Source organism: Narcine bancroftii, chromosome 4 (genome assembly GCF_036971445.1).
Source record: "Narcine bancroftii isolate sNarBan1 chromosome 4, sNarBan1.hap1, whole genome shotgun sequence".
Classification (NCBI taxonomy): Eukaryota; Metazoa; Chordata; class Chondrichthyes; order Torpediniformes; family Narcinidae; genus Narcine; species Narcine bancroftii.
In genome coordinates, this window is record NC_091472.1 from 135,215,555 (window position 1) to 135,228,474 (window position 12,920).

A 12,920-nucleotide genomic window follows, 5' to 3' on the forward strand; every position below is an offset into this window, starting at 1 on the left:
TCCACAACTTTCTCATTCTATATTCTTCCATTGCAGTGCACAGTTTGGAACTAGGTAACCTCAGTGGGTTTATGATTCATGACTCAACTTGGATATCTAACAGTCAAAAATATCTAATGACAAGCTTCTGTGCGTTTTAAGTTAGAAATAACTAAGCTCCAAATCTTCAATAGCATTTTACATGTGCAAATGTGTTCATCACATCAATTTCATTTGTTTACAATAGATTTATGTGAAGCAAACTTTTTCTCAGTGTTTCTTTTATAGTGTAACTATTTTGTTGTTACCCATATCACTGGCTGCATCGTTCCAATATTCATTCTCAGAATTTGTGGCTGCTTCCACCGACTTTCCATTCAAAGAGCCATCTTCCCGAAAATCATCACCTCCAAGCTGTACCGTGCCCACAGTCAGTTGGTGCAGAATCAATTTCTTGTAGATTCCTCCCTTCTCTAAAAGATTTTTATGGCTGCCACATTCCACTATTCTTCCTTTGTCAATGACAATCACCTGAGTTGAAAGATATTATAGAAAATTACAAAGACACTGTAAATGCATAAACATAGTCCAAAATTATTATGCATTATATTTTGCCAAGTTTTTCACAGCACAGTGGTGTAGCTAGTAGATGTTGTCTAACAGTTCCAATATCCTAGGATTAATCCTGTTCTGCTGTACTGTCTGTTTGGAGCCTCTGTGTGACCACATAGGATTTCAATGGGCTTTGGTTTCCTCCCACATCATAAAGACGTGGGCTGGAAGGTTGATTGGCCATTGTAAGTGAGAATTATGGAATTTGGGATGAATTGAAATGTTTGAACAAATAGATGGCACAAATAGGTGGTCGATGGTTCACGCAGAATCCATGGGCCATACTGTATAACTCGACATGAGTATTGCTTTATAATTTCAGCAAAATCTTTGTCTATCAGATCATAGATATTCCAAGAACATGGAGTGAGCAGTTAGTTAGTTTTTTACTCCCTTAAATCTGCTCCATGATTTAACGAGATCTTGGTTGATATCTACCCTCTATCATGATTGGCCTTTAATACATTCAATAACCAGCATTTCAAAATAACTATTGATCTGTTATCAAATATTGTTGCAGACAAATTTCAAGTTTCTGGTGGACATATTGGCAACACTTCTCAGTACTCTTATCTTTTGCTGCCACATCATAAAGACGTGGGCTGGAAGGTTGATTGGCCATTGTACGTGAGAATTATGGAATTTGGGATGAATTGAAATGTTTGAACAAATAGATGGCACAAATAGGTGGTCGATGGTTCACGCAGAATCCATGGGCCATACTGTATAACTCGACATGAGTATTGCTTTATAATTTCAGCAAAATCTTTGTCTATCAGATCATAGATATTCCAAGAACATGGAGTCAGCAGTTAGTTTTTTACTCCCTTAAATCTGCTCCATGATTTAACGAGATCTTGGTTGATCTCTACCCTGTATCATGATTGGCCTTTAATACATTCAATAACCAGCATTTCAAAATAACTATTGATCTGTTATCAAATATTGTTGCAGACAAATTTCAAGTTTCTGGTGGACATATTGGCATCACTTCTCAGTACTCTTATCTTTTGCTGCCAGCCACTTTGTCACAACATTTCTTGTGTACCTATTTCATCACTGGAGCTTTTTGGATTCTTAGCCATTATACTGACCAACCCATCTCCATCTAAATATGTGAACCTATCCACCAATATGATCTTCACTTCAAGTGGAAATGTATATTCCATAAATGCTGCCAAAGAGATGGAAGAAACTTCGTTTCTCACCACAAACATTACTTTGAAACAATCTAAATTAAATAAAATGTTAAGGAGAAAAATTAGTTCAATTGCTTTGACGACTATTCTCCAATAAAAGGACAAAAGGAAAATCCTTGGAGTATTGAGTCACTCAGGGACTCTTACATTTCAATACAATCACATCATTCCTCCAAAGATTTACCCATTTTATACCTGGACAATCAAGTGAACCTGCCCCTCCAATTACACACAGCTGTTAATAACCTCACCTCATACACAGTGTGGATGGGAGGTGACCAAAAATTAAAACAGCAAGCTAGGTATCATTAGTCAAAATACAACTTCCAAGGGTCAAGGTTTGGGAACTGCATAGCTAAACCTAAAAATTTCTTCAGCTCACTTTTTCTTTAAAGCTTCCTTCTGATTATGTTTGTTAGAGATCTGCTCTATTGCAATTGTGTCAAATGCTGCTTGATAATGTTCGTTTGAATGCTTTGCTAGAAAAATACGTTTAGTTTTGTTATTGCTCATGATGATGGGAAAGGAGGAATAGCAGCACAGGTTGAGGTGAAGAATATAGCGAAGGCATGAAGCCATTTTGAACAAAATGTTCAATAGATTTTAAGACCGATATTATTTTACCTAATGTTTACTGAAAGCTTGAAACAGTAGTGGTGGAATTATTGCAGTTTCTATACTTAAAGGAACAGAATTTCACTCTGGCAGGGCCCATGTTGCAGTCCCTGTAGCTGAATGATACAAGGACGTGTGGTGTTTGTTGCCTGCATCTTCCAGAACATCCCTATATTAGCATCTGTCAATTTCTGTGACAAATAACTTATTACAAAATGTTTTAGGGCAGCTGAAAGTTCTTGTTTTAATGCTGAAAACAGTCTCAAAATACTGTCTCATTCACTAAAAAAACCCATTAGATAAGAACAATAAAGACCCAACCAGTTGCGAGAATTTATAAAAGACTGAAGCTTGGAGTCTCATGTTAAACACAAGCATCTGCTTCTATTCAACATATTTCAAGTGTTACCATTTTAAAAAAAGCTTTTGCACCTTTCATTTTGCAACAGAGCAGTTAAACACATCTTTACTATTTGTAGCAGTAGTTAAAGCACATCTGCAGAATGAGGTTATCTTTACCTTACTTTAGCGAATATTTATAGTCTTGTGATTTTTTTTATTTTCTTCTCCTCCGTCAGACAGTTTTGAATTCAAAGACAGTTAAGAAAACTCAAAAACTGACACAGATTTACTTTAATGCAAAACAGTTACAAGTGTCCACTGGGAACAATAATTTGGATGAGATACCGGAGAACCATTTATTTAGGTTTATAGCTTTAAATTTACCAATGTTGGCCAGAACTACAACAGATCTACTGTTACAAGACCTCAGTATTTGAAACAAAATCAATGGCCGATTTTTTTTTTTGCCATTAAGGTCCTGCGAGTTTTTGTAGTTCCATTGATTAAATTTTACTTAAATAAATTTGTGACTCTAACCAAGTAGTCAGCAGATAGCTCCACTCATTAAATTTGATACATAAAAAATACTTTGTGGCAAGTTTGAGTTTTTATAGACACAAATTCTGACACACATGGTTTTAATACATTTAAGATTTGGGGAAAAAAAAGGATAAGCAAATTATGTGTGTCAAATATCTGAGCTGTTTAATTTCAGATATACATATAGTTTTAACAGCATATAAAGAAAGAACCATACCCTCATCACCCATAAACATGCTTAAGCTCTTTAAAGTCAATGAAGAATTTTACAAGTGTTACAGTTGTTATGTACTGAAAGATGGCAACCAATATATTTATTGCAATCAAATGAATGCTTGTTGCTATACGGCTTAAACAATAATTATTCACCAGGACCAAGTTAACCCTTCTTCTCATTTCCTAGCTGCACCATTGAATCTTTTCTACCATCTTAATGACTACAAGCAACTATAGTTAGATATCTCATTCGAGAAACAAATGTTGCACTTTACCGTGTCCAAAACAACATTGTGACCAAAAAGATACATATTAAGTGATATCCGTAGTTGCTAAAACATTTATGTTGAAATACTTTTGTAATCCTTCTTTATTCTGGAATTTGGATGAGGAAACCTTAATATTGTTTAAGTGCCTACATATCGTTATGGTATTGTTTTATAAAAGGGGAAAATTATGTTTATCTGCATGAACAGCTTGGCTATTTTCCTTTGAGGAAGTTTAATTACAAATTCAATGGCTCAGCTCTGAAAGTAGAGTGAAGCAGGAATTACAAGGGTAATCATTACCAGGATTACAAGCATTGTTTTCAGTATATTTGGCAGTACTCATTTTGACTTGGGTTATTTTAGCTGAAAAAGAATAAACTCTCAATAGTAGCTTGATTCCCACTAGATTATGTTAAATCAAACTGGAAAAGAACATCAGGATTTACTTCACGTTTTTACTTAATCTTTCTAAACAAAAGTTGCAATATTTGTATTTGAATAATCAGAGAACTTTCAGAAGACTTAGTTATAATAGTGAAGTATTTACATTTTTTTGCTAGAATTAAAATTAGTAGTTTGACATTATTTCTATGACAGTTACTCGTTTCAAGATTAAAAATGTAGATGTACTTTCAAACAATAAGTATTTCTGCAAACCCAGAACTTTGAAATTGACATAGTTGCTCAAGAAATATGAAATTAGAGTATTCTTGAAATTGTAGTAGATGTAGATGTTTGCGTTAAATTTAAAAAAAAAACACACACAAGTCCAGTCCTCAATTTGTCATGAGGTTTTATTTAAATAATATGTAACTGTTTTTAAATTTCTACATTACTACCTACTTTGGGATTTCCAATTTCTCTCTTGCTCTTGGTGAAACATTGGGAGCTTTATGACTATGATTTTCATCTTAACCTTTGACCAGCTTAACTTAGTTCTGATTTAGGGAATTATAGTTTGACAATATTATTAAAAGGCTCTTTAAGTCTCTTATCTACAAGTGCATTCTGCAGGTCCTAAGGGACAGAGCGGGCTTTTATCAGCAACGTAAGGAACATCTTTGTTGGAAATATTAGCAGATCAAATCCCCTGGCCACTGAGGATGAGTGGGGGCTGGGGGGGGGGTGGGGGGGGGGGGGGAGGGGGAAGGGGGAAGGGAGACAAATCAGAGCAATTCCATAGCAAAACTATTTCTACAGAGGCCTTTTTTTTTACAGCTTTGCTTTTTTTATTGTATTGATTTCTGCAAGTCTGTCCTTAAGAAGTGCAGGCGTAGTTGGTCACCGAATGAAGTGATCACTTCTATTCATTGGCGTTCATTCATAAAGTACATCATCTCTTACTGTTTACCTACCGTACCTCCTGGCAATTTTCAGAATTAAAAAAAGTCCAATGAGTTGGCATTTTTTTACCAGTAATATTCCAGGTGTTGGTTACTACGTGAAGCATTGTTTTCCCATTATTAGTCCTGCATATTTTATTTTTAAATTCATTCTGAGGCGTTACATGGAAGACCAGCATTTAATGGTATCCGTATTTGGACATAAGTAAAAGATAGCACGAGCCACTTTCTTAAATTTGTGTAATCCGAATAGTGAAGTGATGGCCATGATAATATTAGGTCTGGAGTTAGTATTTTGATATCCATTAGAGGAATCTGTTCAACTTTTGAGGGGAACTTCAGCGTGTGAAAGTCAGATTCAGATTTATTGTCAGAGTACATACATGACATCACATACAACATGGAGAATCTTTTCCCTGCAGGCGCAGCAGAAGTATCACTAATTGGTAGGGCAAAACAACTGTACACAGCATATACATGTAAACAAATAAAGAACTGTAAACAGATAACGAGGGGTAGCAGCTATTCTTGAACTTGGTGGTCCGGGTCTTGGGGGACCTGTACCTCTTTCCTGATGGCAGCAGCGAGAATAGAGTATGTGCTGGGTGGTGCAGGTTTCTGATGATGGCTGCTGCCCTTTGATGGTGTCATTCCCTGTAGATTTTCTCAATAGTGAGGAGGGTTTTGCCTATAATGTCCTTGGCTGTGTCCACTACCTTTTGGAGGGCTTTACACTCAGGGGCATTCGTGTTCCCATACCAGACTGTGATGCAGCCAGTCAGCACACTTTCCACTGCACCTCTGTAGAAATTTGCCAGGGTTTTCGATGTCATAAACCCTTGAGGCCACAGTATCACAGATGACTGAAAGCTTGATCAAAGGAATACATTGGTGGAAGACAAAATGGTAGCGAGATAGAAGTTTGGGGGAAAATTTTCCGAAGTGGGAATCGAAAGAGACTGCTGTCAGCAGTGCAACTATGAAAAAAGGATGTGCAAGAATCTTAAATGGGAGGAATATAGAGTCTCCAACGATATTCAGGTTAAATGTGGTTACACAGATAGGGAGAAACAGGACTGCAAGCATAGGATTGATAGTAAACTGGACTTAGAAATCAGAATCATAAATTTGGATAAGCACAGGTTTATCAAGGTGGAAGGTATGGGAGACCTTCCAGGAAAGTACTGGAAAAGTCACAAAGATAAGTAGTAAAGTCACAAATGAAGAGTTCAGAGCAGATAATTAAGGCAGGGATAGAGATAAATGATATTACAGATATGAAAACAAGATATCTCGTTGATGGCAGCTGAGATCGTGGATTTGGAAAGTTATACCACCCTGAAACCATTCGGGAGAAAATTCACCATGTTGAAAGTGGAAATGTAAAGAACAGGATAGAGTTCAGCTATGATGTGTCATGGTGGAAAACTTCATCAGAAAAACTGTATCAGAGAATTGAAGGTGTGGACAAAGCAGACATCAGATAGCTAATGAGAGGATTAAAAAGTGTTTAGTGGTGGAATTATACAATAACTCAATGTCTTAATACATTAGATAAATCTACATAGACTCAGAATATATATTTACTATTTAAGTATTAAGACCTCACCAAAGCCTTCGACACCGTGAGCAGGAAAGGGCTTTGGCAAATACTAGAGCTCATCGGATGCCCCCCAAAGTTCCTCAACATGGTTATCCAACTGCACGAAAACCAACAAGGTCGGGTCAGATACAGCAATGAGCTCTCTGAACCCTTCTCCATTAACAATGGCGTGAAGCAAGGCTGTGTTCTCGCACCAACCCTCTTTTCAATCTTCTTCAGCATGATGCTGAACCAAGCCATGAAAGACCTCAACAATGAAGACGCTGTTTACATCCGGTACCGCACGGATGGTAGTCTCTTCAATCTGAGGCGCCTGCAAGCTCACACCAAGACACAAGAGAAACTTGTCCGTGAACTACTCTTTGCAGACGATGCCGCTTTAGTTGCCCATTCAGAGACAGCTCTTCAGCGCTTGACGTCCTGTTTTGCGGTAACTGCCAAAATGTTTGGCCTGGAAGTCAGCCTGAAGAAAATGGAGGTCCTCCATCAGCCAGCCCCCCCACATCTCCACCGGGCACACAAAACTCAAAACGGTCAACCAGTTTACCCATCTCGGCTGCACCATTTCATCAGATGCAAGGATCGACAACGAGATAGACAACAGACTCGCCAAGGCAACTAGCGCCTTTGGAAGACTACACAAAAGAGTCTGGAAAAACAACCAACTGAAAAACCACACAAAGATAAGCGTATACAGAGCCGTTGTCAAACCCACACTCCTGTTCGGCTCCGAATCATGGGTCCTCTACCGGCATCACCTACGGCTCCTAGAACACTTCCACCAGCGTTGTCTCCGCTCCATCCTCAACATTCATTGGAGCGCCTTCATCCCTAACATCGAAGTACTCGAGATGGCAGAGGCCGACAGTATCGAGTCCACGCTGCTGAAGATCCAGCTGTGCTGGGTGAGTCACGTCTCCAGAATGGAGGACCATCGCTTTCCCAAGATCGTGTTCTATGGCGAGCTCTCCACTGGCCACCGTGTCAGAGGTGCACCAAAGAAGAGGTACAAGGACTGCCTAAAGAAATCTCTTGGTGCCTGCCACATTGACCACCGCCAGTGGGCTGATATCGCCTCAAACCGTGCATCTTGGCGCCTCACAGTTTGGCGGGCAGCAACCTCCTTTGAAGAAGACCACAGAGCCCATCTCACTGACAAAAGACAAAGGAGGAAAAACCCAACACCCAACCCCAACCAACCAATTTTCCCCTGCAACCGTGTCTGCCTGTCCCGCATCGGACTTGTCAGCCATAATTGAGCCTGCAGCTGACGTGGACATTTACCCCCTCCATAAATCTTCATCCGCGAAGCCAAGCCAAAGAAGATTTTAATATAGTAAATCTACAATATTTACTTATTCAACTATATCATTCAAGATCCAATAAGATGACAGTTATTTTGCAGAATCTTGTACAAACCACAATGCCTTCTTCAAACAGGATTTTTTTGGAATTTGTTTAAGTGTCTCAAGTCAAATTCTTCTGTCCTCTTTTAAACAAAAGTTTCTAGTACCCTGTACTAAAAAAAATTGACAACTATGCCCTACAAATAAAACAAAAATGAAATAAATTTTGCCCTTTTAACGTCATACATAATGTTTGCAATTCCTTCAGTTCAGTCTGACCTTTCAAAATGAAAGGTGTGATGTTCACATTGCTTTTGATCCAAGCGTCAGTTATTTCCTCCCAGAGCGACGATATTTTAAATTGGTCTCTGACAGAAGCATCTCGGTCTCAGGACACAATACTAGCATTGAAGCAGCCCTGAATTCAATATATAGAATAGATAACTGCTGTAAGACTGTTCTTGGACCCTTGAGGCTGAATATTTATCATCCACAACAAAGAATGACTCAAAACATCTATTCTGTATGAATCTTGAAAAACACATTAGAAAATGTTCTTAAATTGAGATCCATACATGTTCGCTGTACAAACAAAATATAGACCTTTATAAAGTATGCATAAAACTTTGCAACTCCCTTATAATAGTTTTCCATGCATATATTTAACGTGGTTATAAAGTAAAGTGACCATATCCAAATGAATTAAACCAAGAGAATCCCTGTGGAGCGCATATGCTTTCCATCATCAGCGTCAATTTGTTTAGTCTGTTTCAAGATCAATTCTGCTTATTAAAAAGGAACCATCTCTGCCAAGTTTATGTTGCATTCTAGCAAAAGCAAAATATAAAAAGATATAGATAGGTAGCAAGAAAAATCTCTGCTGCATGTAGTAAAACAAGTCCTGAAACGTTGGTTACTCTTTACTTCCTGTGGATACTGCAGGACCTATCGAGTTTCAGCATGCTTATGTATTCTAAAATTACTGCTGCACAAGGATTGAAGCCAAATGATTCTTCTGTTGGTTACATTAATTATAAAAATAACATGGGACCCTCAGTGTCATATTGCATGCCTAACCTGGTCCATTCTTAATATTCCACATAACATTATATAAGGAAGAGAGTAGATATACAGTATGGCAGATGATATTCAATGTGAAGTAATACATCTTGTGAGAAAAAATGCTATAGATGGTAAAAACAATAGAGAAGTAACTTATACAGGCAAAGGCAAATATTTATGTACCTTAAAATCACAAGCTTTAAAATAGGTACATTAAAAATGGAGGTTTTTTTTCAATATTTTGATATAGTGGGTTTGATTGGGAAGGGTGCACACAATTTGTACTAGGCATGATCATTGTTTTATTTAAAATGTACAAATTATCTGTATTTTCTTATATTCCAGCTTACATATTGGATCTGTGTTTATTTTTTAAAAATTAAACTCAATAAAGATATTTAGAAAGAAAAATGGAGATATAGATAAAGTTCAAAAATATAATGATATCATGGCTGGAACACTTCAATTGTTAGAACAAGAGAAAAATAGAGGGAAAAAAGGAACAAAAATTAATAGAAGATCTGATAAGGTGTCAAAAATTACCACAATCAAGTTCACAAAAAAAAACAATAAATTTAAATCACCAAAGGGCAAAGATTGGAATCGTTGTCTGTGTCAACTAATTGAAAGGCTTTTATCCTATTAGAACAACTGCCTTGTTTTCTCCATGGTTTCTTACTTTAAAAAAAAATCCTTTTCAAGAAAATCAAAAAGAAAATTCTCTTTTGGGAGTTAATCATCGATCTATTTCAGTAGCATCCTCCAGATTGTTAACAGTGTACAAGGTTTCTCAACTACCCAGTTGTTAATAGAAGTTTTCAGAAATGATAAATACAGTAGATTTTTTTAGATAAAGCACTCTACTAAATGCAATTAATACTGGAAGAGGAATCGTTTTGTTTATAAAGAACGAGCAACTGCATAAATATTTGAAGAAAAAGGTTAATAGGGTCGGGGAAATGGGAGTCAGCTGAGATATTTCAAAACACTGATACAAGTTCAATGGGACAAAAGGCCTCCTTCTGTGCTTGAAAAAATTTGAATTCAAAATCATTGAGTAAATGTCATAACTCATCAGCTAACACCTTTGATCATTTAACATTTCTGCTTCTCATCGATGATCTCGGTTTACACATAATGGAGGCCGCATTTAATTTCTCATGTGTGGCCTCAATTCACATCTGTGAGGAAAATGAATAGCAATTTGACATGACTACATTTTCTATAAAAGATATTTGACATGCATTTCTTCCCAAAACCAAAATTCTTTCTCAACTTACTTTGGAGGCATTTCTTACAGTTGAAAGCCTGTGAGCAATTACCAAAACTGTTCTTTCTTGGATAACCCGATTCATGGCCTCTTGAACGAGGTGCTCACTTTCTGCATCCAGAGCACTTGTAGCCTAGTAATTCAGAAAAAAATGAGTGAGAACCTGGCATATTTCAGTAGAGCACTTAACATTCAATCCAATATTCTTCAGAATACCTTGGGATTGTATAAATACACAAGATTATCAGGGTTAGTGTAAACCAGGGTTAAATTCCACATTTGTGTCTGAATAATATTATATCCATTATCTATAGTAACAGGAAACAACAGTTATTTGACTTTGGCAATAAATAATAACCCATCTATTGTTCAACTTTTCTCTCTCCACAAAACTTTTACTATGATTGCCCTGTACAATTGTCTTCCTCCCAAAATACTCAGAACTGTGCTATCAAATTGCTCCTCTTAAAGCAAAAATAATAACCATTACAATGATCCCAAATTTGTAATGGAACATTATTGGTTACTTGATCCAAGTTAAAATATTACAAATCAAAAATTGGTCTTTGATTGTGGAAGGGAGAGGGGGATTTGGCAGGGAGGGTGGTTCATTCAATTAGACCCAACTTTTCCACCTCTTGCCAGGTCAGAGAATGTATACTTTCTGAGATGACTATTTGGCCCACTGCATCCATGCCAACCACTGAAAACCATTCAGAAATATTCCACTTTCTAACTCCAAGATTCGTAGATTATGGTATGTCATGTATTCATTAAAGTACTTTTCAAATACATTATGACGTCTGCTTTTATTATCTTATTAGCTAATGAGCTCTAGACCATGGTCACTCATTAGGTGAAGACTGCTTCACTCATTATTCATGTGATCCTTCCAATCATCTTAAATTCATGCTTCCTACTTATAACCAAATACATATATTGCACCTTCTTTCCCCCTTATTCTAAAGAAAACAATACCACTTTTATCAAAATATTGGAACTAACATGCACCAGTTCCAATAAAATCTGCATAAAATTCCTCTGTAATGACTCAGTTGCTGTTAAAGCCTTCCTATACTGTACTTGGTGCAGCATAACCAATAATTTCCCCAATTCTAGCCTGATTTTCTTATTCTTGTATTCTAAGCTTTGGTTATTCAGGAAAATCATCTCTGGTCTTTTCACCATGTTAACTACCTCTTCCAGGATTCAGTGATGTGTACTTGAAGAACTTGGTTTCCTTTTACAGTATATACATAGGTACATATATATACAATTACAGACATACAGCATGGTTACAGGACCTTTTGGACCTCAAGCCCGCACTACCCAAATACCCCAATTATCCGACAACCCTCAAGTTTTGTAAAGGTGGGGATGGAGGAGGAAACTGGAGAACCCGGAGGAAACCTACACAGACACAGGGAGAACATGCAACTACTCACAGACAGTGCTAGATTTCAACCCTGTGCTATAATAGTGTGGCACTAACCATGCCATCCCTTTTACTTCCTAGTTTCCAACATTTATTGTGTACTTTGCCTGTCCCCTCCAAAAGCATCACTTCACTGTTCTATGGATTGAATTCTATTTGTTGCTTTCTTCCCATCTCAACTGTGCGCTCACATTTAATTTTTTTAAAGTTACAGGTTTCCTCCCTTACGACCAATTATATTGTATCTAAATAATGAAGTCTGGACAAATAGGAAATGTCATCCATGAACAGACTACAAATAGGATGCAATCTAGTAATCCTACATATCCAATGGGTGCCATATTCAAGGAATTGCAGGATGAAGAGGTGTCTGCAACTAAGCCCGAGAGAAATGCAATCTATTAGAAATGTTATCTCCTCAAGCATTAGAATTACTTTAGAAACTCCAAATTAATTCATGAACCAGCAACAAAGAAATTAGGATTGAGTTGGGGAAGGGGTGAGGAAGAATCAAATTTCTATTTGAGATGCAATTTTGAGAGCAAATTTCACATAATATTTTGGAATATATAAAAGTGCTGGATAAACACAGCAGGTTATGCAGAACCTTTATGGAGTAAAGGGTAACCAATGTTTTGGGCCTGAGCCCTTCGTCAAAGTATGAGGAAAAAGCAGACAGGCACCTGAATAAAAAAGGTGGGGGGGGATGGTGGAAGGTGAAGAGAGGAGATATAGCCAGCTTGACCTCTTAGCTTACGGCCCTCCTCCTGCCCTTTCCTCTACTCCCCATGCCCCTTCCGCTCCTTGTTCAGGTACACAAAATCACGAGAGGTTTTGATAGAGTAAACGTAAGCAGGCTTTTTCCACGAAGGTTAGGTGAGATACAAACCAGAGGACATGGGTTAAGGGTGAAAATGGAAAGGTTTAAGGGAAGAATTAAGGAGAACGTCTTCACACAGAGGGTAGTGGGAGTGTGGAATGAGCTCCGAGGTGAAGTGGTGAACGCAGGCTCAATTTTAACATTTAAGAAAAATTTGCATAGGTACTTGAATGGGAGGGGCATCAAAGGATATGGACTGGGTGTAGGTC

At 37.5% G+C, this 12,920-nt stretch overlaps 1 protein-coding gene across 1 annotated transcript in view; it reads right to left on the reverse strand.

Annotated features, from left to right (window-relative positions):
* Positions 1-261: 261 nt before the first annotated feature.
* Positions 262-12,920, reverse strand: part of LOC138762392 (uncharacterized) — a 172,738-nt gene continuing 160,079 nt past the window's right edge. Inside the window, exons 19-20 of the mRNA XM_069936159.1 lie at positions 10,407-10,529; positions 262-510 (exon numbers count right to left, since the gene is read on the reverse strand). Of these exons, the coding sequence (XP_069792260.1) occupies positions 262-510; positions 10,407-10,529 (372 nt within the window). The remainder of the gene's footprint in view (positions 511-10,406; positions 10,530-12,920) is intronic.